At 41.6% G+C, this 23,816-nt stretch overlaps 1 protein-coding gene across 5 annotated transcripts in view; it reads left to right on the top strand.

Annotated features, from left to right (window-relative positions):
- Positions 1 to 23,816, top strand: part of DNAH11 (dynein axonemal heavy chain 11) — a 302,981-nt gene that overhangs the window by 21,651 nt on the left and 257,514 nt on the right. For all 5 annotated transcript variants that reach the window (XM_066354493.1, XM_066354491.1, XM_066354490.1 and 2 more), the window contains exons 7-12: positions 2,302 to 2,532; positions 5,242 to 5,409; positions 14,970 to 15,086; positions 20,825 to 20,962; positions 21,844 to 21,968; positions 22,510 to 22,705. In XM_066354493.1, coding sequence (XP_066210590.1) covers positions 2,302 to 2,532; positions 5,242 to 5,409; positions 14,970 to 15,086; positions 20,825 to 20,962; positions 21,844 to 21,968; positions 22,510 to 22,705 — 975 coding nt within the window. The remainder of the gene's footprint in view (positions 1 to 2,301; positions 2,533 to 5,241; positions 5,410 to 14,969; positions 15,087 to 20,824; positions 20,963 to 21,843; positions 21,969 to 22,509; positions 22,706 to 23,816) is intronic.

Genomic DNA, 23,816 nt, shown 5'->3' with positions numbered 1-23,816 from the left:
GTGGTTGGGCTCGCTCCAGAGAGCCACCAAGGAAGCAGAAAATACGCGGAGTTTAAGAGCTAAAAGGGATCTTGAGATTCACTTAATTAATCTCTTCCTTTGGCAGCAAAGACAACTGAGATCCTGTGAGACAACCTAGCTTATGTTACAAAACCAGGTAGTGGTTCCTAATTGGATCAGAGCCAGGTCTCCTGCCCTTGCTGACGCTTATTTTTTTTTTCTTCTCACATACCCTACTACCCAGGAAGAGGGTTGTGGAGTCTAGGATATTTCATACTGTAGCCTTGCGTTTTGAGGTCTTACTCAAGCCGTATGAGGAGCAAGGGAATTGCTGTAATGGTCTCATCTATGAGAGGGTCAGCTGAGCAGCACAGGAGTGAACAGAAGGACGGCTCATGCAGCGGAAGTTACTGCAGATGTAGGTAATTAGGCCCCGAGGGGCTCCAGAAACAGAAGGTGTTGGAATAATCTCCACAGATTTTTTTTTTCCACTTCCTGGAAGGACATACTCATTCTGAGGGATGCATATAGATAAAGGCATTGGAATCCCTAGCTCTACCAGAGTGTAAACTATTTTTTTGTTTGTTTGTTTGTTTGTTTTGTGGCAGAGACAGAGTCAGAGAGAGGAACAGATAGGGACAGACAGACAGGAAGGGAGAGAGATGAGAAACATCAATTCTTCATTGCAGCTATTTGTTGTTCATTGATTGATCTCTCATATGTGCCTTGGGGGGGGGGGGGGGCTACAGCAGATCGAGTGACTCCTTGCTCAAGCCAGCGACCTTGGGCTCAAGCTGGTAATCTTTGCTCAAACCAGATGAGCCCGCGCTCAAGCTGGCGACCTCGGGGTCTCGAACCTAGGTCCTCCACATCCCAGTTCGACGCTCTATCCACTGCGCCACCACCTGGTCAGGCTTGAGTGTAAACTGTTTTAAACTCACATTGCTGAGGGATTACTGGTCGTTTTCTCCCTGTGCTTTCTGTGAAATGCCTTTCTGTGGAGGTTAATTTTCCATCCAGCCCGGGGTGAGAGATAAGAGCATAGATTGGGAATCTACAGGGAGAACTTGAAGGATTCTGATCAGTAGGGATTTCAGACACTAAGTGGATGATTTTCTTATCACTTCACACATTGATGGTGCAGAGTCTATACTGTCTGTAAAACTGTGGCCGTTAATGGGAGGAGGATAAGATGTCTACATTTAGGGGGAAAAAAAAGCCTTCACCGGCTCTGGTGAGCTCAGTGGCTTTTGTTACATACTTCATTGAGATCTCTAGTAACTTGCTAAGCAACCACAAAATTAAAGGCACGTATTTTAAACCTGTCCAGGAGGTCCTCAAACAACATCACTTTGCTCAACGTTGCGTTGTTACAATGCTGGTGAGATGTCGTCGGAGCCTAACTCTTGTTTCTCTCGGTCAGCCTGTGGTGAAACTGGTTTGTTACACATCGTTTCCCTGTAAGTCACAGAACCTAGCTAGCTGTGATGTTAAGTGAAGACTCACTGGAGTGAGGTTAAATTAAGATGCATCAGGAAGAATAGAAACTTAGAGGTTCTTGAGGTCCTGAAAGGGGAGTTCTGACTGTTCGTAACAAATGTTGAGAGTGAAAACTGGAAGGAACCTGGACGATGGTCCTGTGGGAGTTGACAGTCCCGCGTGAAACTGTCTTTTGCTTTAACCCGTTGCTCTTTGCCCGTTCCCCTTTTCAAAGTGGTTCATACGGCATATGCCAGCTAGATCTTATGTCCTGTAATGATACTTAAGCCCCCCAGGAGAGAAGTTTGCTAACCTCAAAGAATTGCCAGGGGTGTAGCCACCCATATCAGCGCTCTCTCATCTTGGCCAATGACCTCGTGCTGCCAGGTAAGGCGACCATATCTGTAAAATTCATGTTCCGATAGGTTTTTCCTCCTGGCTTGTGTATTTCTTTATAAGAAAAAATTATCATTGTAGAATATCTGCTGGCAGGGATATCTATGCAAATTCTGATTACACAGTTGTCATTATCTGTGAAGTTTTGCTATAATGTAATTATTGCTAGAGTGTATAAATCCGAAAGTTTTAGTCAGGTGTACATTATTCTAATGTATACAAGTATGTCATTGAAACCAAGTGCCTGAATTTGTAGAATTTATGCTGTCTTTTTTATAGCATTGCTGGCCCAATTCATTGTCATTTAAAAATAATTCACTGAAAAAATTTTAAGTAAAAAGAGTGATGTTTCGAAACAGATGTTTTCAGTAAAAAACTATTGAATGTATTTTTGATCATTTTTTTTTCCTGTTCACTTAATTCTAGGCAACAGCTTACCTTTCACCTGAAGACCTTTTGAAAGGAGAAATTGAAGACTCCCTGGAAAAGCTGCAGGTGGCCATTAACGTCTTAAAGACGTTCAAAAATTCTTTTTTCAACTGCAAGAAAAGATTGGCAAAATATTTTATGGGAAACGAGACGAAACCATGGGATTTCCAGTCTCATCTAGTGTTCTGTAGATTTGACAAATTTCTTGACCGGTTCATGAAAATAGAGGTATTCGTTTATTCATATTGTAGATGGGTTTTAAAAACCTGTAGTTTTTTAAATATAATTTGGGAACAGTTTATTTGGTGGAAGGTGGGAGATTTCCTTATTGATCTCATGAGGAGCTCACAAGACCAGGGCTATAAAGATCTCTTTAAAAGCTTTAGTTTGGCTTTAAAAAAAAAAATTGTCTTTGATGCTTTTTTTTTTAAATTTTTATTTATTTTTTTACAGAGACAGAGAGAGTCAGAGAGAGGGATAGATAGAGACAGACAGGAATGGAGAGAGATGAGAAGCATCAATCATCACATCAGTTTTTCATTGTGACACCTTAGTTGTTCATTGATTACTTTCTCATATGCTTGATGCAGGCCTTCAGCAGACCGAGTAACCCCTTGCTCGAGCCAGCGACCTTGAGTCTAAGCTGGTGAGCTTTTGCTTAAAGCAGATGAACCCACGCTCAAGCTGGCGACCTCAGGGTCTCAAACCTGGGTCTTCCACATCCCAGTCAAATGCTCTATCCACTGAGCCACTGCCTGCTCAGGTTTTTTTTTTTTTTTTTTTTTTTCATTTTTCTGAAGCTGGAAACAGGGAGAGACAGTCAGACAGACTCCCGCATGCGCCCGACCGGGATCCACCCAGCACGCCCACCAGGGGCGATGCTCTGCCCACCAGGGGGCGATGCTCTGCCCATCCTGGGCGTCGCCATGTTGCTACCAGAGCCACTCTAGCGCCTGAGGCAGAGGCCACAGAGCCATCCCCAGCGCCCAGGCCATCTTTGCTCCAATGGAGCCTTGGCTGCGGGAGGGGAAGAGAGAGACAGAGAGGAAAGCGCGGCGGAGGGGTAGAGAAGCAAATGCGCGTTTCTCCTGTGTGCCCTGGCCGGGATTCGAACCCTGGTCCTCCGCACGCTAGGCCGACGCTCTACCGCTGCCTGCTCAGGTTTTGATGCTTTTTTGATACCGGGAGTAAATGAATCTTTCTCTGTACCAGTGACACTTGACTTACAACTTAGTAAGCTCCTGGAAGACAGTTCTAAATCAGGAAGCTGTAAACTAATCCCTCTTTTGTCTTTTTATGTTGACTATTTGACATTGGGATTCCATACTTGAAAACTATTTGATAATCTAACCCAGTGGTAGTCAACCTGGTCCCTACTGCCCACTAGTGGGCGTTCCAGCTTTCATGGTGGGTGGTAGCGGAGCAACCAAAGTATAAATAAAAAGATAGATTTAACTATAGTAAGTTGTTTTATAAAGATTTATTCTGCCAAACTTAGCAAAAATCTGACATAAAGTACTTGGTAAGTAATTATTATTATATGCTTTAACTTGCTGTAACTCTGCTTTATAAATTTTATAAAGTAAAGTTACTTCCCTACTTTAAAAATCACCATTACTGTGGAACCAGTGGGCAGTTAGAAAATTTTACTACTAACAGAGATACAAAAGTGGGCAGTAGTTATAAAAAGGATGACTACCCCTGGTCTAAACCATCACACTATCTTTTAGTATATAAATATATATATTATGCTATTAAAGTATGAAAAACCATTCATAAAAGTAAATGAAAAGAACATGAAGATGTGTACTATATAAAGGTTTTAAATCACTAAAAGCCAAAGTAAATGAATATGCATACTTGTACGTACATTCACACAGCTGTAGTTTGGAGCTGACTGGTTAAGGTGCACTTATTTATTTATTTAAGTTTGAACTAGTGGCACGGCCTTATTTCATTTGTAAAGCTCTTTCTAGCAAGTTTGGGCTTTTTTGTTGATACTATAAGTTTTGTTGAATTTCATTGAAAATTAGAGCTCCTTGTTTTGAAAATTCTCATTATCACTTGATCAACCTGAATGCTTCTTAAAGTGTGAATGCTAACAGCCCTGGCCGGTTGGCTCAGTGGTAGAGTGTCGGCCTGGCGTGCGGAAGTCCCGGGTTTGATTCCCGACCAGGGCACACAGGAGAGGTGCCCATCTGCTTCTCCACCCCTCCCCCTCTCCCTCCTCTCTGTCTCTCTCTTCCCCTCCCGCAGCGAGGCTCCATTGGAGCAAAGATGGCCCAAGTGCTGGGGATGGCTCCTTGGCCTCTGCCCCAGGCGCTAGAGTGGCTCTGGTAGCAACAGAGTGATGCCCCGGAGGGGCAGAGCATCGCCCCCTGGTGGGCAGAGCGTCGCCCCCTGGTGGGCGTGCTGGGTGGATCCCGGTCGGGTGCATGCGGGAGTCTGTCTGACTGTCTCTCCCTGTTTCCAGCTTCAGAAAAATACAAAAAAAAAAAAAGTGTGAATGCTAACTAAATGCCTAATTACAGTGACTCGAGTCACCCTTTTGTAATATTCTCTTAAGCTGATTAAGAGACAGCTGATTCACCACAAAGTGTGGGCGGCTGAAATATGAATTTTGGTTCTTAGCTGGGGATCTGACTTATGTTTGGAAGGATATAAAATTAGAGGGATTAGCCAGGGTAAGTTAGTTTAGCCTGCACTGCCAGATAATTTTCAATAAATATGAAAATGGGAGTACTGTATGATTTTAATAATTAGCAGTGACTTTGTTCAACTAAATCATAAATAGTTATCTTCTAGCATGTTACTGCCCATTAACTTGTAGATTTTTTGAACGTTTGAAAATCTTATTTCTTTGAAACTATAAAATGTTTCTTTCCTGCTCTAGGTGGTGGGCATATCGTCACTGTTTTATGTTATTTTTTTTCAAAGGATGTATTTGTCACTATCCTGGAATTTGAAAAGCTGGAGAGACTCGAGTTCGGCGGCAGCAAGGGAGCGGTTTTGAATGGGCAGATCCAAGAAATGAGTGAAGAATTTGTGGAACTCTGTAAAATTTTTAAGCAGAGCACTTACCACCCATCTGATTATGACAACACGGTAATATTGCACCTTTGCATTTCTGTTTCATAGACTCCTATCATTTTAAAGTTGGAACCGACAGTAGGTCACGGTGATAATAGGTGCCACTCAGGCCAGCCTCTCTAGGATGACGGAGGTCTCCTTAGCGATAGACCCGGGACCAGAACGTTGCCCTTTGTATCTGCAGGTCAGAACTGTTTCTAATACAGCAGCAGACCTCAGCCTGGGTTTGCTTCGCGGTTATGTGCATTGTGAGGGACCTTCCACAGGAACTCATTTCGATCTGCTGATCCGATGTCCACGTAACTTGTGTGTTTTAGCTCCTTCGTGAATAACTAGATGATTTTTTGGTCGACTTGAACAGTTAGCTTCAACCCATTCACCACTTACCTCACTAACATGTATGTTGTTTCTCGTATTTTTCATTCTTATGCTTTAGAGCTATTTATAATTTTATATTTGCAACTTCAGGAAGTGGGGGGGGAAGCTTTCAGATGGAATCTGCTGCTGGTTCCTGTCACCCCCAGCGTGCTGGGAGCCCGGGAGTTAACCTATGAGCATCTCTGCAGCTCTGGGATAAAAATAGCTTCAGTTTAGTGGTTTGCCAAGAACAGCAAAGCCTGGGTAAAAAAATTAAAAAATAAATAAATAATTAGCTCTTATTGTTTTATAAAGAATGTGTATTTATTCACAATCATTTATACATGGCTGAATAATTGATTCTTGACATGGGCAAGTGCAGTATGCGAGCTTTGTAAGGACCCGGTCAGCAGACTCGATCCCCCTCACTGTCGTCAGCTTCTGGGGCGGGGCACTGATGGTGAGAGGATACCGCCATTGCGTGTCCCTGCTAATCTGTGGGCCACGTCGGAGGAACCCAGGGCTGTGGGGACGGTAGTCTGAGCACATTCCCAGAGCCTGGTAGGATGTCTTGCACTTGGCGGCTCTTCAGTGACTGTGGGTGGGATGGGTCTTGGGTGAGCCTTGACTTAGCTGTCCTGAGCAACTGAGCGGAGCAGGGTGAGGCCCAGAGCACACAGGGTCCTCGGGTGCATTTGCATAGCAGGAGAGTGGATTTTCTCATGGTCAGTTTGCTAAAATAGTGTTCCATAGAGTCAGTTTTAATTTATGTCCACAGGTGTAGCCACATGACACATGCCCACCACGTATACCCCCGGGCCTTCCCTGGCCCCCACGGAATAGACACCACTACTAGTAGAGTAGTTGAGTGGGTCATGATCAGTCTTCCAGCACTTTCGTATAGAAATAGTTTAAATATGTTCCAGTAAATTAAATAGTCCCCGGTCATTTGCTTTTTGTAATGCTGTCATTTCCCTTTCGTCAATCTCAAGCGTATTAATTGGAATTTGGGCCTTTATTGGTGTGACAAAAGGTCTGCCACTGTAGTTCATTTACAGAACGTGGGTTTTCTCAGGTGTATTGATAATGTTTTTGGTTTCTCAATTATTAATATTGAATGGAAAGGTCACTTTAGGTATATTCTTTGACTACTTCCTACAGGACTGATTGAGACTTGCTTTCTTATTTATTTTTTTAAAATGAAAATATATTAGATATATAACATTGTACACATTTAAGGTAAACAACATGTTAATATGATACATTTATAACAATGAAAAATTATATACATGTATATAATGTATTGTAAAATGATTGCCATTGTAGCGATAATTAGCACCTCTATCATGTTAAGTAATTATCCTTTCTTTTTAGTAGTTGTAATCATTAAGTTCTAGTCTCTTAGCAACTTTGGTATTAGTGAATATGGCAACCTCATTGTACCATAATATCAAACTTACTAAAAGCCTTGCTTTCTTTTTTTTTTTTTTTTTTTTTCTTGCTTTCTTAATCATTGAATTTTAACAGCTTGTCGGGTGACTTTAGGCTCTGCAGCTTTGTTGACATTCTAAAGGCTACTTGATTAAATAAAATGTGCCCAGGTAACAAAGTAAAGATGGTAGCTATTCTTCTGAAGGATAACCCCTTGGCTTTACTTGGCCCTGTTAATCAGAGTCCATTAATACCTACTGAGCAGGCACTGCATGCCAGACATGTGCCAAAGCTGCACACACATTCCTGTGTAGTTCTCACTAGAACCCTGAGAATGAGCGCCAGGTCGACGCGGGTCAGCACATTGCCTGAGATTACAGTTACCTGGGAGTGAAACGGATTTCGTTTCAGAACTTTTAACCCCAAGCCCAGGTCTTTTCGCTGTGCCACTCGGCTCTGTAGTATTTCTCTCCCGCGCTGCATCTTCATTGAAATGAGGGGAATAAGGTCATCTGGGGCCCCTGGAGGAGCTCACCTGAGGACCTGTGCCCTGAGGTGGAGTGGTCCAAGATGCTATCTCTCTTTTCCTTTTTCCTGTTACTTTTTTTTTTTTTTTTTTACAGTGACAGAGAGTCAGAGAGAGGGATAGATAGGGACAGACGGACAGGAACGGAGAGAAATGAGAGGTATCAATCATTAGTTTTTCACTGTGACACCTTAGTTGTTCATTGATTGCTTTCTCATATGTGCCTTGACCATGGGGCTGCAGCAGACCGAGTAACCCCTTGCTCAATCCAGGGACCTTGGGTCCAAGCTGGTGAGCTTTGCTGAAACCAGATGAGCCTGCGCTCAAGTTGGTGACCTTGGGGTCTCGAACCTGGGTCCTCTGCATCCCAGTCCAATGTTCCATCCACTGCGCCACCGCCCTGTCAGGCTTTCCTGTTACTTTTTAGTAGGACGGTCAGTCCAGGTACTTAGCCTGATATTACACCAGAATCTAAAATGCATTTGAAAAGTAGTTATTTAGTTCATCTCTAGTAGGTTGTATTCCAGTTCCTGACATTAGTTCTGTTCTCTTCTAGTCTGTTAAGCTATTAATTCTTTTGTTCTTGCTGTATGTCGCATTTTCTAATTTTAGCTATATAAAAATTTTTAGGATTTTCATGAATTTCTTGCTTATTTCTCATGATAAAATTTATTACTTAAAAACATTACTTATTCTTTTGGAAAGGTGACACATACACAAATTCAGTCTCCTCTTTCTGCCCACTGACTTTCCCCTTGGTCTCCCATGGTGGCTCCCAAAGGCATCTACCATTACAAGTTTGTTGTGTAATGTTCCAGATATTGGTGCACATACTAGCATATGCATGTGTGTATTCGTTGTGTTTGATTTTGCACAAACAGCACCCTCTACTCATCATTTATGCCTTGCTTTGGTCACTTAATGCATTTTGTCAGTCATTCTGTAGCACTATAATAACATTGCCTGCTTCATTTTTTTTTTAAAACAACTGCATGTGATTTCATTGCATTTATATACAATTTATTTTCAAATATTCTTTAAGTATTGTAGATATCAGTGTTTAAAAATTTGCATAGGGAAGATGGAGCAGGTGTGCTTTTCCCTATCCCTGTCACTAAGTGCAGCTAGCACACTGGTCACCGTGTAGAAAACACACTTAAGGCTGAACGGTGAAAAGAAGAGGGCAGAACATCTAGCTAGGAACCTTGGAACCCGAGAGATGAGTGTCCGGGTTTTCTTGTTGTCTGAAATAACCCCGAGTTAGAGCTGAGGATCCTGGTACCTGGAAACTCCGATGGGCACAGACATGGAAAGCCCTAATGCAAGCCTGCTTTCTATCAAGAAGAAGACAGCCTAGCAAGACAGAAAACCTGCAGACCATAATCTCTCTAGTCCAGCCAAACAGCACAGAAGAAAATGTGTCCCACCCCTATCTATGCCAGTAGAGACCGAATGGAGAGCCTAGACTTACACCCAGTTTAGAACAAGATGCTCCAGCCCCCGCTGTGTCCGAGATGGTCACGTAGGGAGCCATGATTTTCATCCCTGCTGGTCAGTAATGAACTCACTCTGTGCAGTGTCCATGGAAAATCTGTGGGGAGCCTGGATTTCTTTTCTCACCCAGCAGCTCCGCACTAGACTAGTGTCAGAGGAAGCCTGGTTGAGAGTCAGGACCATGACCAAGTGGGCAACCAGGTCACCAGCACTGTGACACCTGTGGAGACCACATGGGGAACTGGGTGCCCAACCATAACAAGGTGCTCCGCACCCTTAGGTGTTAATTGATGAAGAGATGCTAGACTTCTGTCTCTATCTGACAGTAATGAGGCTAGAGGCAGTGTTAGAGAAATCCAGCAAAAACTGAAGGTTTAGATAAGATCCCAGGTCTCATAACAATATGAAAATGTCCAGGTTCAATAGGAAAGCACTTCTACCAAGAACCAGGGAGATCTCAACTGAATAGAAAAAGACAGCTAATAGAGGCCAACATTGAGATGACAGATGTTAGAAGTAGCTGGTAAATATTTTAAAGAGCCATCGTAAAAATGCTTTAACAATTAGGAACATATCTGAAAGAAATGAAAAAAAAAAATAGCCCCAATAAAGAAATAGAAATTCTCTGCAAAGAAATAGGAACAAGTGAGAATTGTAGAACTGAAAAATAGAACAAAAATATAAAGCACACTGATTGGGCTCAATGGCAAATGGAGGGCTAGAGAAACAAGTCCGTGAACCTGGAAGACAGAACAACAGAAAACGCTCAGTCTGAAGAAGAGAGGGAACATAGACTGAAGTAAAATGAACACAGCCTCAGGGACCCGTGGGACCGTGAGAGATCTAGCATTCCTGTCATAGTTACAGAAAGAGAGGAGAAAGACCATGTGGCTCAAAGTCTTGAAGAAAGAATGGCTGAAAACTTCCTAAACTGTCCAAGAGTTATAAACCTTCAGATTCAAGAGGAAGTTAGAATCAATAGCAGGAAGATAAACCAAATGCTAAGCATAGAGAAGTCTGTGCCAAGATATATCACCATTAGACTTCCGAAAATTGAAGATAAAGAAATCTTGAAAGTTGGAAGAGAAAAATGATTTGCCTGACAGTGGATTTCTTATCAGAAATGATGGAGGCCAGGAGGAAATGGCAATGGATTTCTCAAGTGCTCAAAGAAAAGAACTGTTACCTTGGAATTCTCTACGCAGTCCAAAATAACCCTACAGGAATAAAGGGGTAATCAAGACATTCTCAATGAACAATAACTAAGAGAATTTGTTGCCAGTAGATCTGACTTCAAAATAATGGCTAAAAGAAGTTCTTGATACAGAAAGAACAATAGAAGAAGGAACCTTGGGACACCAGGAAGAATGTGGTAAGCAAAAGTAGGTGTAAATACAATAGACTTGCTTTCTCTTGAATTTTCTAAATTATGTTTGATGGTGGACGCAAAAATTATAGACCTGTGATTCTAAATATGTATACAGAAAATATTTAAGAGCATTATAAATGGAAGAGAGTAAAGAACTCAAAATGGAGGGTGTTTTTTTTTTTGTTTGTTTGTTTTTGCCTTTTAAAAAATTGCAGTGAAATGTCTTTTACATATATTTACCATTTAATTTGTAGGTGTCCAATTCACTGGCATTAAGTATATTCAGTGTCATGCAACCATCATTACTATCCACTCACAGAATTTTTCATTATCCCAAACAAGAAAATCTCTACCCATGAAGTAACTCTATGTACCCCTTGGTCTCAGTCCCTGGTATCCTCTACTCTTTCTCTATGAATTTGTTTATTGTAGGTTCCTCATCTAGATGGACTCACACAAGATTTGTCGTATGTGTCTGGCTTATTTCACTTACATAATCTCTTCCAAGTTCATCCATATTGTTGCATGTGTCTGAATTTTAGTCCTTTTTATGGGTAACTAATCTATTGTATGCGTTTGTGTGTATGAATTTTGGATATTCATTTGTTGATGGATACTTGGGTTGTTCTCACCTTTTGGCTATTGTGAATAATGGCACTATGAACGTTGGTGTTTTGAGCCCCTCCTTTCATTTTTTGGGGATATGTACTTTGGATTAGAATTTCCAGACCATAGAGTAATTTTATGTTTAACTTTGTGAGGAATTTCTGAGCTTTTTCCATAGTGGTTGAACCATTTCTCTTTCCCATCAGCAGTGTAGAAGGATTCCAATGTTATCCCATCCTCAGCAACACTTGTTTGTTTGTTTTTATAGTAGCCATCTCAATGTTTGTGAAGTGATATCTTCATTGTGATTTGATTTGCATTTCCCTAATGATTAGTGATGATGATCATCTTGTCATGGGCTTATTGGCCATTGTATATCTTTGGAGAAATATAGTCATATGATCAGCTGCTTACTCTGCATCTCCACTTACAAATTTAATGACCCCTGGAAATAAACAAATCTGTAAAACCAAACCCCTGCCTTAACAGCTCCCTATACCCACGCTTTCCCATCTTCTCCAACCTATTAAGTGGCACATATAATGGGCTACATAGTGTGGAACCTTGGAGTCATCCATGACCTTGCTCTTTTTCTCATGACAAACATCAGGCTCTCTCAGATGTCACTTGGATGCATGGCCAGATCTCACTCTGTCCTGGGTTATTGCGCTTGCCCCACACTGCTCCCTCAGCCCCTGTCTTGGCATCCTTAGGGTCTGTTTTTCATACAGCAGCTGGAGTGAGCTGCTTTTAGGAGCTGAGTCCAAACACAGCATTTCTCTAGCTAAAACGCTTCATTAATTTCCCATGTCACCAATAAAGGGCAAATTTCCCGGTTCAGAATAGAGAAAACACTTTCGGATGGTTCTTGAGTAGTACCAGCGTATCATCTATTTAATAAATATTTATATTTATTGCAAAGCAGCTATGTGCTGGGAACCTCTGTAAATATTGGTGCTATTATACAATTGTGGAGAGAAGAGCCTGGCCATTGTACTCGTGGAGCTTAACACCCAGGGGGGCGCTTAGAGTGCTAGAGAGTGTTTTTACCTGTTCTGGGAAGGACACAGAAACTAACAAACATAAATAGAACTAAAAAAAAAAGAAATGAGACAGGTGAAGAGTAGGTGGAAAGAAAGTGTTAGAAAAGTGTGTTACGCAGAGAAAGGGCATGTGGTTGGATCCTTGGGTGTGAGAGGGCGAGAGGAGCCGGAATAGTTGACAGTGTAAATAGTGCCCAAATGACAAGGGAAGGGCCTTGTGGATTGCGTAAGACTTTGAGGCTTTCTTTTAAGAAATTAAGGGATCCAGTCAGAGGATGATGATTCAATCAATGAGGGACATAATTGGTTTTTATTTTTGGAAAGCTTGTATAGACTGCAGTTTGGAGAATGATTTGGAGAGACAAGGCTAGAGGCAAAGAAAGTAGTTAGATAGTGGTTAGCGGACATTGGGGGAGGGTCATTGTGATCAGGACCAGGGCAATGCCCGGGGGGATGGAGAATAGCGGACATATTCAAGAGGCAGTTAAGAGAAAAGACGGATAGCACTTGACCAAGAGAAACAGGAGTCCGAGAGGTTGCTGACGTTTCTGTTACAGTGTGTAAAAAAGAAGAGATGCTTTATAGAGCGGTGACTGAGTTTTAGATCCTGCCAGTGTGACTTTGAATTATCTATGGGACTTCCTACGGGAGGGGTGCATTGGCAGATGTGAATTTGGGGTTGAGAGAGTAAGGGAGAGAAAAGAGTTTGGGAGAGAGGAAGAGAGATCCGCGATGGAGATTAGCTTTTTTTTTTTCCTTCCCGAGTTATTCCTTGTTTACTAAGTGTTCAGGCAATGTTTGAGGATCTTAAGTTGTGTTTTCCTTGTTGCCATATTGCAAAGAGGGATAAGTCAGGCTTGTTACAACTTGTTGGGAAATCGTGTTTACTTTCAAAAGTCAGTGATCCTTGAACGAAGGAACTGTTTGGCTGTAATTCAGAACTAGGGACTTCCTCGATGCTGAATATGACATGTGGTGTGTGACAAACAGAGCTCTAGAACTCCGCTGTTACAGTCTGTCTTCAGCATGTGTTCGCACAAGGTGCATTCCTCATAGAACATCATGGTTGGAGTGCGGGCTCTGGAGCCACGTTCCCAGGCTTTAAATTCTGGTCCTACCGTCTACCAGTGAAGTGACCGTGGGCACATTATTGACCTCCTCTGAGTTTGTTTTGTTGCCTATAAAATGGAAAAGAAAGTACTTCCCACATCCAATGTTGTGAGAATTGAGTTAATAGTGTGAAGCATTTAGAGCAGAAAACTCTAAATGAGTAAATGTTAGCTGTCATCATGAAGTTAAACGTGTGGCAGGCACTCCAGGGGTAGTTTGACCGGAAAGCGCAAGGTGTTTCTGGATTTCTGGGACAATTCACTAAAGATTGTGAATTGCAATGCTGTGCAGATGATAGTTACTCTGTCATGCTTTCTAATTATGAGTGGGTGGTTATGTATTAGGAGGAAACGGGGTTGCTAACTGCATAGTAGTGAGACACCAGGAAAATGTTAAGGGTTTTTTTGTTTTGTTTTGTTTTTACAGGGACAGAGAGAGAGTCAGAGAGAGGGATAGATAGGGACAGACAGACAGGAACGGAGAGAGATGAGAAGCATCAATCATCAATCAGTTTTTCATTGTGACACCATAGTTGTTCATTGATTGCTTTCTCATATGTGCCATGACCGCGGGCCTTCAGCAGACGGAGTAACCCCCCGCTTGAGCCAGTGACCTTGGGCTCAAGCTGGTGAGCTTTTTTGCTCAAGCCAGATGAGCCTGGGATCTCAAACCTGGGTCCTTCCGCATCCCAGTCCGACGCTCTTATCCACTGCGCTACCGCCTGGTCAGGCAAGGGTGTTTTGTTTTATCTTTATAATGAATAATGCATCTTTACAGACCTGTGATTTTAGTTCTCACCTGATGACATAGTGTTTCCTGGTAGGTTTTTCTGCTCCATGAAAAATAAACAAAACTTCCTATTTAAATGTATAGGTATACTTAATGGGTTCTGTTTTCTTTTCTGAAAAGCTTTGCTTTTTTCATTTACAATCCAAATGAATTGGGAGAAGGAGGACAGACTGGTGGGTCAGAGTGCTGATGCTGGGGTCCAAAGCAGGGAAAGGGATTGTGACAAAAGGGGCGGACAGCGCGGAATGCTCAGTGTTCCCGTAAGGCTGCCACCTGAACCGCTGCTCAGGTGTACAGTGTAGCTTTCTTTCTTTTTTTTTTTTTTTTGTATTTTTCTGAAGTTGGAAACGGGGAGGCAGTCAGACAGACTCCCGCATGTGCCCGACCGGGATCCACCCGGCCTGCTCACCGGTGGGCGATGCTCTGCCCATCTGGAGTGTTGCTCTGTTGTAAACAGAGCCATTCTAGTGCCTGAGGCAGAGGCCATGGAGCCATGCTCAGCACCCGGGCCAACTTGGCTCCAATGGAGCCTTGGATGCGGGAGGGGAAGAGAGAGACAGAGAGGAAGGAGAGGGGGAGGGGTGAAGAAGCAAATGGGCGCTTCTCCTGTGTGTGGCCGGGAATCGAACCCGGGACTCCTGCACACCAGGCTGACGCTCTACCACCGAGCCAACTGGCCAGGGCCAGTGTAGCTCTTTCTTGATCGGCCCTGGAATCCTGCTACGAAAAATAAATTCATTCAGAAAGTGAGGGCAGATGGGAGGGGGCAGGGTGTGTTATGCTTGTGTGATTGCTGTTTTCACTATTGGACTCTTTCCTGTAAACTAATATTTCACACTGCATTTTACAGGAATTTGAAAGCGATTATGTTGTGTTTAAGTCCAAAACTTTGGATTTTGACAGAAGGCTTGGGACAATTCTTTGCGAAGGTTTCTTGAACTGTAATGGTTTGGAAGCTGCATTTAAGGTTAGTTCTGAAGATGCTGTCATAATAATCATTTACTAGTGAGTAATTTAGACTGTTAGATGAAAGGGTTGAATATGTTCCTTTCCGATCCAGGTAAACTATTAACTGGTCACAGTCTCTTTTCATATTTCGCTCCCTGAATTATAAATGTAGAATTATGCTCTAATGATTACTTTGGACAAGGTCAAGACATTGAACTATTGATCTTTTCTTGCATTCACAGGGTTTTAAGTTTCATTACCTTTAGAGCAAATTGAGCATGGCCTGTGAAATACTGATTCAAAATTAAACCAAAGTGAAAAATATCTGTTAATTCAAGAATTAATTTTCTTAACCATTGCTTACAAATGTTGGGCTCACCTTTCTACTTATTACTCTGACAAAAACAAATAGCAGCTTATATACTGTCTTTCATCAGGTATATCAATTAAAAAAATGTCAAGAAATTATGCCATTGATAATATAACACAGTCTAATTTCAGAGATGTTAAAGCGTGAAAAGATGTTGGTGAAATATAGGATGTATCTATTAAAGTGTGCATAAAAGAAAAGCACGTTGATAGTCCTTCCAAATGGAAAGCTGATAATGTAAGGAATAGGGACACCCTGTGAAACTTGCTCGCCAAAGAAGAGAATTGTAAGCCAAGTATAAATTCAGATGACATTGCAAAAGAGGCTGCAATACCAGGAGAAACATAGCTAGAGAATCACAGGCACAGTTCATTGACAATGGCAGTGCCAAACAGTGTGTCAGTGGTTAGAGCATCATCCTGATATGTGAAGGTTGCAGGTTCGATCCCTGGTCAGGGCACATAGAAGAATCAACCAATGAATGCATAAATAAGTGAAACAACAAACCAGTTTTTCTCTCTCTCCCTTCCTCCTTCTCTCTAAATTCAATCAATCAATAAAAGAAATATATCACAGACACAGATGTGATATAAGATTTGTTTGATTTTGACCTTCAAATTCAGATGAGTTGGTCAGATGGTGTGAAGACACTAGCTCAGGGGTCAGGAACCTTTCTGGCTGAGAGAGCCATGAATGCCACATATTTTAAAATGTAATTCCATGAGAGCCATACAACAACCCGTGTACGTTATGCATTATCCAATAAAAATTTGGTGTTGTCCCGGAGGACAGCTGTGATTGGCTCCAGCCACCTGCTGGAACATGAGCGATAGGAAATGAATGGATTGTAATACATGAAAATGTTCTATATAGTTTTTAAAATTTATTTATTTATTTATTTTTTACAGAGACAGAGAGTGAGTCAGAGAGAGGGATAGACAGACAGTAACAGAGAGAGATGAGAAGCATCAATTATTAGTTTTTCATTGCGCGTTGCAACACTTTAGTTGTTCATTGATTGCTTTCTCACATGTGCCTTGACCGCGGGCCTTCAGCAGGCTGAGCAACCCCTTGCTGGAGCCAGCGACCTTGGGTCCAAGCTGGTGAGCCTTGCTCAAACCAGATGAGCCCGCACTCAAGCTGGTGACCTCGGGGTCTCGAACCTGAGTCCTTCCGCATCCCAGTCCGATGCTCTATCCACTGCGCCACCACCATGTCAGGCAAAAATGTTCTATATTTTTAATGTTATTATTTTTTTTTATTAAAGATTTATCTGCGAGCCAGATGCAGCCATCAAAAGAGCCACATCTGGCTCGCGAGCCATATGTTCCCGACCCCTGCACTAGTGTCTTCTGGCCCAAGTCAAGCGTTTTAACACAGAATTCATGAGGATCAGATACTGCATTGTTTTCTAAGCGCTCTGGGATGAAACCAAGATGCTGCTGACCAAAATATATATAGCCTGTTGTTATGAAATAAACCCCCCCTGTAATCCCACCTCTCAGAAAAACTATCCTATTTAATACTGCCACACTTTTTCTTGGACTAGATATGCACACATATTTCTTTTTGACAAAAATGACATCATATTCTGATCCCCCTTGGTAACCTTTTCCACGTAGCAATGAATCACAACTGTTTTTCTTGCTTTTGTAGCAGGATTTCGGCAGTATTTTTTATTAATGCCTCCCTTACAGTCTGTCACGTCCTCTGTTGCTGGGAGCCCCTTGTCAGTGTTTCTGTAACAACAGGAAGAAGGCTCGGAGAGTGAGGTCTTACTTACGAGGCTGCTACCTTTTCTAATCCAAGTCCTCCTCCTTCCCCGCCTCACACACGTTAAGATGGATTCTGTTCTAGTGCACGCCAGCTGCTTGTTCTCCAAACAGTTTTCTCTTACTGCCGTGGACGTTTTCTTTAGCTTCCCACATATTTCTGCCCCATCTACTGAAACGTGTAAGGTGAACTCCCGCCCGCCACGCTCTGCAGGGGCAGGACAGCGTCTTGTGGTTTTGTTGTATTCAGATCACCTGCAGTGCCCTGGGTAGAGCAGGTCCTGAGCAGCTGCTTCAAGTTAGGTGGACTGATGGGTCGTCAGGGCTGCAGTGACACAGGGAGGGAGAGGACTGCAGGGAGAGTCGAAGGAAACACATTACACGCTTGTGCGTTTAGGGAGAAAATGATTTCCACCACCAGTGTGTGGGATGCTGCACTCTGATCATGTACTGTTGTGTCCAGGGAGTAAATACCTGCAGACCGTTCTCTGAAGACCACGATTCCGTGCCTGTTCTTGGCAAAGATGGTGACCAGGAAGGGCCTGGAACCAAACACTAGTCTGTCTAGTCTAGTGTGAAACTGTCGTTCAGAGCCAGCAGTGTTGGCACTCACTAAAAAAACCAAAAAAACTCAAATGGGTATTTCTCTAAAATTTACAGTGTGCATATATGAAGGCAGACTGTTAGAAAATAAAGGTGTCTAGAAAAGTGTTTAGACAATATAATTGAAAACTAAAATTGAAGTGTATACGGGGTGGGTAAAGGAAAGTCTATAGCGACCATGTGCAACAGTTTATTCTTTTATTATTTATTATAGTGTTATTTTTCATACAAACAACAGTGAACCTACTTTTGCTTCACCCTGTATGGGTCAGGCAGCGACAGATTAAACAGAGTCTTTGAAAGGGGCAAGCCTAGGAAAATATAAATATGTGCTTGACCAGAGGCAGGAGCCTGTGAGAGACGTGCTAAATAATGAAACTAAGAAGCAGAAGGAAATGAAGGCAGACCTGACAGAACTCAAACGGGATATTTAAGGAAAGAAGTAATAGAGTTAGGAGTTTATCTTTAATCTCCTGAGGTGATGAAGGAACACATCTCTACTCTTCATGAAATAGCTCCTAGTTCCACGATGAGGAGGAAGCAAGAGGTTCAGACGACATTTATCCTCATTCTGGAGGGTAATGATTATGTATCTGTGATGTTGCAAAATTATGATAATGTCTACTGCTTAAAAGGTGAACTCTTGTTTTATTACTACTCTCTGGCTTTAAACCTCCTCAAAGAATATTCGCTCTTTCCTCTTTTATACTTGGAGTTAAGTCCGACGAAGCCCGTCGGGTAGGCAAGATGAGATGTCGCGAGGAAGCCTGTGATATTCTGTCAGTTGTAGTTGATATGATAAGTGTTTGAAAGAGAATGTTATAAAATAAATATCTCCCTCCTGTTGTTGACGCACATTTATTTGTTAAATGTATGAGACAGTGTTTACTTTTGAATTTAAACAGGAAGTCTAAATTCAACAAAACAGTTGGGAGGAGAAAGTTAATAATTTACATTTTGCTAGGTAGCAACCAGCCAAGCAGATCTTAAAATATTTAGCAGTTTCTACAGTAGTTATAATTAGCATTACCAGAAGAAAAGCCCCAGAATGTGTTTGTCTATATTGATCTCTAAGATACAGTTAGATTTCCATTTTAATTTGTATGACTTTTTTCATTGTGGTTTTTTTTTTTTCATTGAGTGTAGTTTATGGAAATATTTACAGAATGTTAAATGTGTACAGGGAAGCTTTTTTTTTTTTTTTTTTAAAGAGAACAAATTTTGGAGAACACCTGTTATTTCCTAAGGGGAAAACTAGCTCTTCTGACGCTTCACTGACAAGGCACCAACCTTGGTATCACGCAGTTTTCTGCCACGTTGATTTCTTGAGTTATTTTGAGAAGATATCTTTTTTCATTTCAAAAGAAAATATCTCTATAACAGACCTGATAATTAATATTTTACAAGGCCTACACAGGATAAGCAAATGATAAAAGAACAATTTTATTTATATTTTAAATTAAATTTACGGGGGTGGCACCGGTTAACATAATTATAGAGGTTTCAGGTGCCCAGTTCTACAACACATCTCTGTACTGTGTGTTGTGTGTCCAGCCTAAGGCGCGTCTTCGTCCATCACCATTTATCACCCCTGTACCCTCCTCTGCGCTTTCCCTCCCCCTGGCAATCACCACAGTGTTGTCTGTGCCCAGGAGACTTTCTCCTTCTCTCTCTCTTTCTCTCTCTCTCTCTCTCTCTGTCCTTTCTTGCTGAATCCCTCTACCCCCCTCGCCCAGCCCCCACCCCCAGCTCTTTGTGTATGAATCTGTCTCTATTTTGCTTGTTAGTTCATTTTGTTCATTAGAGGCCACTTGTCACCTTGGGTGGTGAGAGGCTGTACAGGGAGGCACAGGTCCCGGGAGCTGACTGCCCACTGTCAGATGCCAGCTGTACCCGTTGGTTGTGTGAATTTGGGCACGTTACTCTCTCCTTATAACTCGGTTTCTTGATCTGGAGCATGTGGTAACAGCATTTTTAGAGCCCCTGAAAATATAGTGCCTGGCACATTGTCAGCACTCTATAAATTTTACTTACACAAAAATACGTATTTTAATGACATTAGCTTGCTCGCAAAGAAAGCGGTCTCAAGCTAGCACACAGCTAATCCCTGTGGGGCGGAAAACAAGACAGGAGGCCGATGGAAATCCACAGTCAGGCTCATCAGCTAGGCTGAGCTCAGTGGAAACAGGTGGTGAAGGCTGGTCGGAACCCAGGGGGTCCACGGACTGAGCAAGAGGAGCCTGAGGACCTCAGTCTTCTGCTGGCTGGGATGGGATCCTGTTTCGGGCCACGTGCCTGCTCGCTGTCTTCTGGCTCCCTACTCATTGGCTTCCTCTGCGTGCTAGTTGTTTCTGTTCACTCACGATTTTGCCAGCATAAGTTCAGCCCACCATGCCTGCTCCTGTTCCTGAGAAAGAAGGGATCTAATTAGCTCCAGGCATTGGTTTGGTCAGGACCTTCCTGCCAGAGAAACCGTCTGCGGAGTGGTTGTCCTTGGAGAAGATCACCCTGCTGCCCCAGGCCTCTGTCAGGAGTGGTGTGGTGCGGAACCTGGGCTGCCGTGGGCAGTCACTGTGACGAATGCATCCGGCATAGTTAATAAGGCCGTGACCCAGAGGTCCTTCCTGTGGATATTCCGCAGCTAGAGAATACACACAGAGGAGGGAAGAACAAATAAAGAGTACATAAATCTTGTCCTTAGATCTGCACACATCTACATTTTCTGGAGCTCAGCAGGAAGATGTAGTAAGATCTGTGAGCGGGGGCGACTGCGAGAACTGTTCGTTTCTGACACCTGCCATTTTCCACCGAAGAAGGGAAATTACATTTAGAATTTGCTCTATTGGAAAAATAGACTTCAGGTTTGGGGACACTTTAGAATATTTGTGGGGGACTAGACTTTTGCTCTCTCTTTAGACATGTAAAAGGTCTAATGGGATAAATAGTGAGCTGAGTATTTGCATTGAGAACCCATCGTCCTTAACGTTTCTTTAACTTTGATTTTTTTTATAGCTTTTGACCATATTTGGGAATTTTCTAGAGAAACCAGTTGTCATGGAAATTTTCAGCCCACATTACAGCACGCTGGTGCACATGTTTAATGCTGAGTTGGATATGTGTAAGCAATTGTATAATGAGCACATGAAACAGGTGAGTGAGAAGCCAAGTTGAGTATATCAACAGCATCATTTCTGTGGGTGAGGGCCATCTACCAGTACTTCATTTCATAGCTATCTAAAGAGTAGATGTAGGCACTGAGACTTCTTGCTTTTATTTAATTGGTTTTCTCATGGAGATGAATGACCTACCTTAGAACCAAAACTCTTCTGACTGTAGTAATTAAGTCAAACAATGAGTTGATGCCTCTCTCTCTAAAAAATCAGTGGGGCCAAGTGTCCGTCAGAGGACGAGTGGATTAAAAAGCTTTGGTACATATATACTATGGAATACTACTCAGCCATAAGAAATGATGACATCGGATCATTTACAATAACATGGATGGACCTTGATAACATTATACTGAATGAAATAAGTAAATCAGAAAAAACTAAGAACTATATGAACCCATGCATAGATGGGACATAAAAATGAGACTCAGAGACATGGACAAGAATGTGATGGTAACAGGGAGTGGGGTGGAGGGGTGGGGAGGGGGCGAGGAAGGAGAGGGAGGGAGTTGGGGGAGGGTAGGGGCACAAAGAAAACCAGATAGAAGGTGACGGAGGACGTTTTGACTTTGAGTGAGGGGTATGCAGCACATTCAAAGGTCAAAATAATCTGGAGATGTTTTCTTGGAACATATATACCCTGATTTATCAATGTCACTGCATTAAAATTAATAAAAATAAGATAAAAAAATCAGTGGGGGGCAGGGGAGACCATTACTCTTCTACAAATCAAGTCACTTAAATGCATATATTTTATATATATTGTCCTAAAAAAAGTACTGAAATGAACAATTGCTCAACGAAGTTGGAATGCACTAATTAAATGTTCCATTTCTTCCTTTTCACCAAAATAACAACTTGCAGATTGAATGTGGAAACGTAGTTCTTAACAAGAATATGCCATTCACCTCAGGAAATATCCAGTGGGCTAAACAGGTCCTTGAACGACTTCAGACATTTTGGTCAAACTTTGCATCACTGCAGTCTCTGTGAGTATCCAGGCTTGTGAAGTTACCCTAATGATACAGGTGACTTCTGTGTAGGGCAGGAGCTGTTCATGTTAACACCGACAGAGGTCTTTCCTTTCTTTCCATTGGCTGGGCTCATTGGGGAGGATTCATTGCCGTGGTATTGGAATATGTTTAATGGGACTTATAACTTCATATATTTTCATGTGGTTATCCTTTCTTCTCTTTACTTTTCCTTTTCACCCACGATATGTTTGTGGGTTTTTTGTTACTGTTTTTCCTTTCTTGAAGAACTGATATTTTCTTTTCTTTTGAAGACTTCTGTACCTTTCTGTTTTCTTTGTAGGAATTGGTAACTCACTGCTGTTGGCATTTAGCAAATTCTTTGGCATTCCATTCATTTCTTTTAAGGCAAAGACAGTCAGCATTATTTGGTCTTCCTTCTTTCTCTTCCTGATTTTTATAGTGTATTTTGTTATATTTTGGATTGTGTATTATTGTAAAGCGGTTAAGCTGAGATCTATCTAATATATAGAAAGGTGGAAAAACCATATTCCCACAGAATGTTGGAAAGCCCTGATGATGCCCCAGTTCGTCAGAAGTATGTTGAAATGACAGCTCTGCTAGACCAGTTTGAAAATCGTATCTATGATGAATGGAAAAGTAATGTGGATGAAATCTGTGAATTCAATTTGAATCAACCCTTGATTAAATTCAGTGCCGTAAATGGTCTTCTCAGTGTCAACTTTGACCCAGAGGTAGGGGTTCGATGTTTTTTGTTGTTGTTGTTTTGTTTTGTTTATCTGACCAAACAGTTTTTATTTTTATTTTTTTGATTAATTTTAATGCAGTGTCATTGATAAATCAGGGTACATATGTTCAGAGAAAACATCTCCAGATTATTTTGATATTTGATTATGTTGCATACCCCTCGCCCAAAGTCAAATTATCTTCTATCACCTTCTATCTGGTTTTCTGGGGTTCGATGTTTTTAAGGTGTTTAATATATGTAATTTTTATTATAAGTGTATGCCTGATAATGGGGTCATTTATACTTTATTTTGGGAGAATGTCAGTGCCAAGAGGATGTGACTTCTAATAGGCTTTAGTTTTAGAGATTTATTTCCCAAATTCTGTTTTGCTTCACAATTATTTATTTACCATTTCTCCTTCACTTGAGCATTTCTCCTTCACTTGAGCATAGGGTACATTTCATTTTATCTTTGTGTTCTGTATTTCTAAGACAGTGTCTTGCGCTTGGTTAATCAATTGAGCTCAAATGAATGAAATCATTAGTCTTTTATCATGTTGTCTGGCTTGAATTATATTTATAGCACCTATACCAGTATTTTTAGTTCATTAAAATTTTATCATGTAAGTTTAGATTTGAGGAACCCACAGATTGTATAGAATGAAAGACCTTTTGCCATGCTGTGGGTGAACAATGGTACATTTTGCTATTATTAATATCCTTCTAAGGGACAATAACCTTGAATATGTTGGTTAAATTGATTTTAATGTTTATAAAACAATTTTCAAAAAAACAAACAACATATAAACACCAAAAATAATATTGACAGTTAAACAATATCCAGGAAAATTATCCTTAATGAACAAATTTTTTGTTATCTGCTGATAAACCACATAACAGAGAAATTTCACATTTTCTCACAATTTCATTACATGTAATAATGAAAGTACAGGTCCTGGCTGGTTGCCTCAGTTTTAGAGAGTCGGCCTGGTGTATGTATATCCTGGGTTCAATTTCTGGTTAGGGCACACAGGAGAAGCACCCATCTGCTTTGCCATCCCCCACCCCTCTCTCTCTTCCCTTCCTGCAGGCATGGCTCAATGGAGTGATTTGGGGGG

This window comes from Saccopteryx leptura, chromosome 12 (genome assembly GCF_036850995.1).
Source record: "Saccopteryx leptura isolate mSacLep1 chromosome 12, mSacLep1_pri_phased_curated, whole genome shotgun sequence".
NCBI lineage: Eukaryota > Metazoa > Chordata > Mammalia > Chiroptera > Emballonuridae > Saccopteryx > Saccopteryx leptura.
This window is presented reverse-complemented; position numbering and strand designations above follow the sequence as displayed.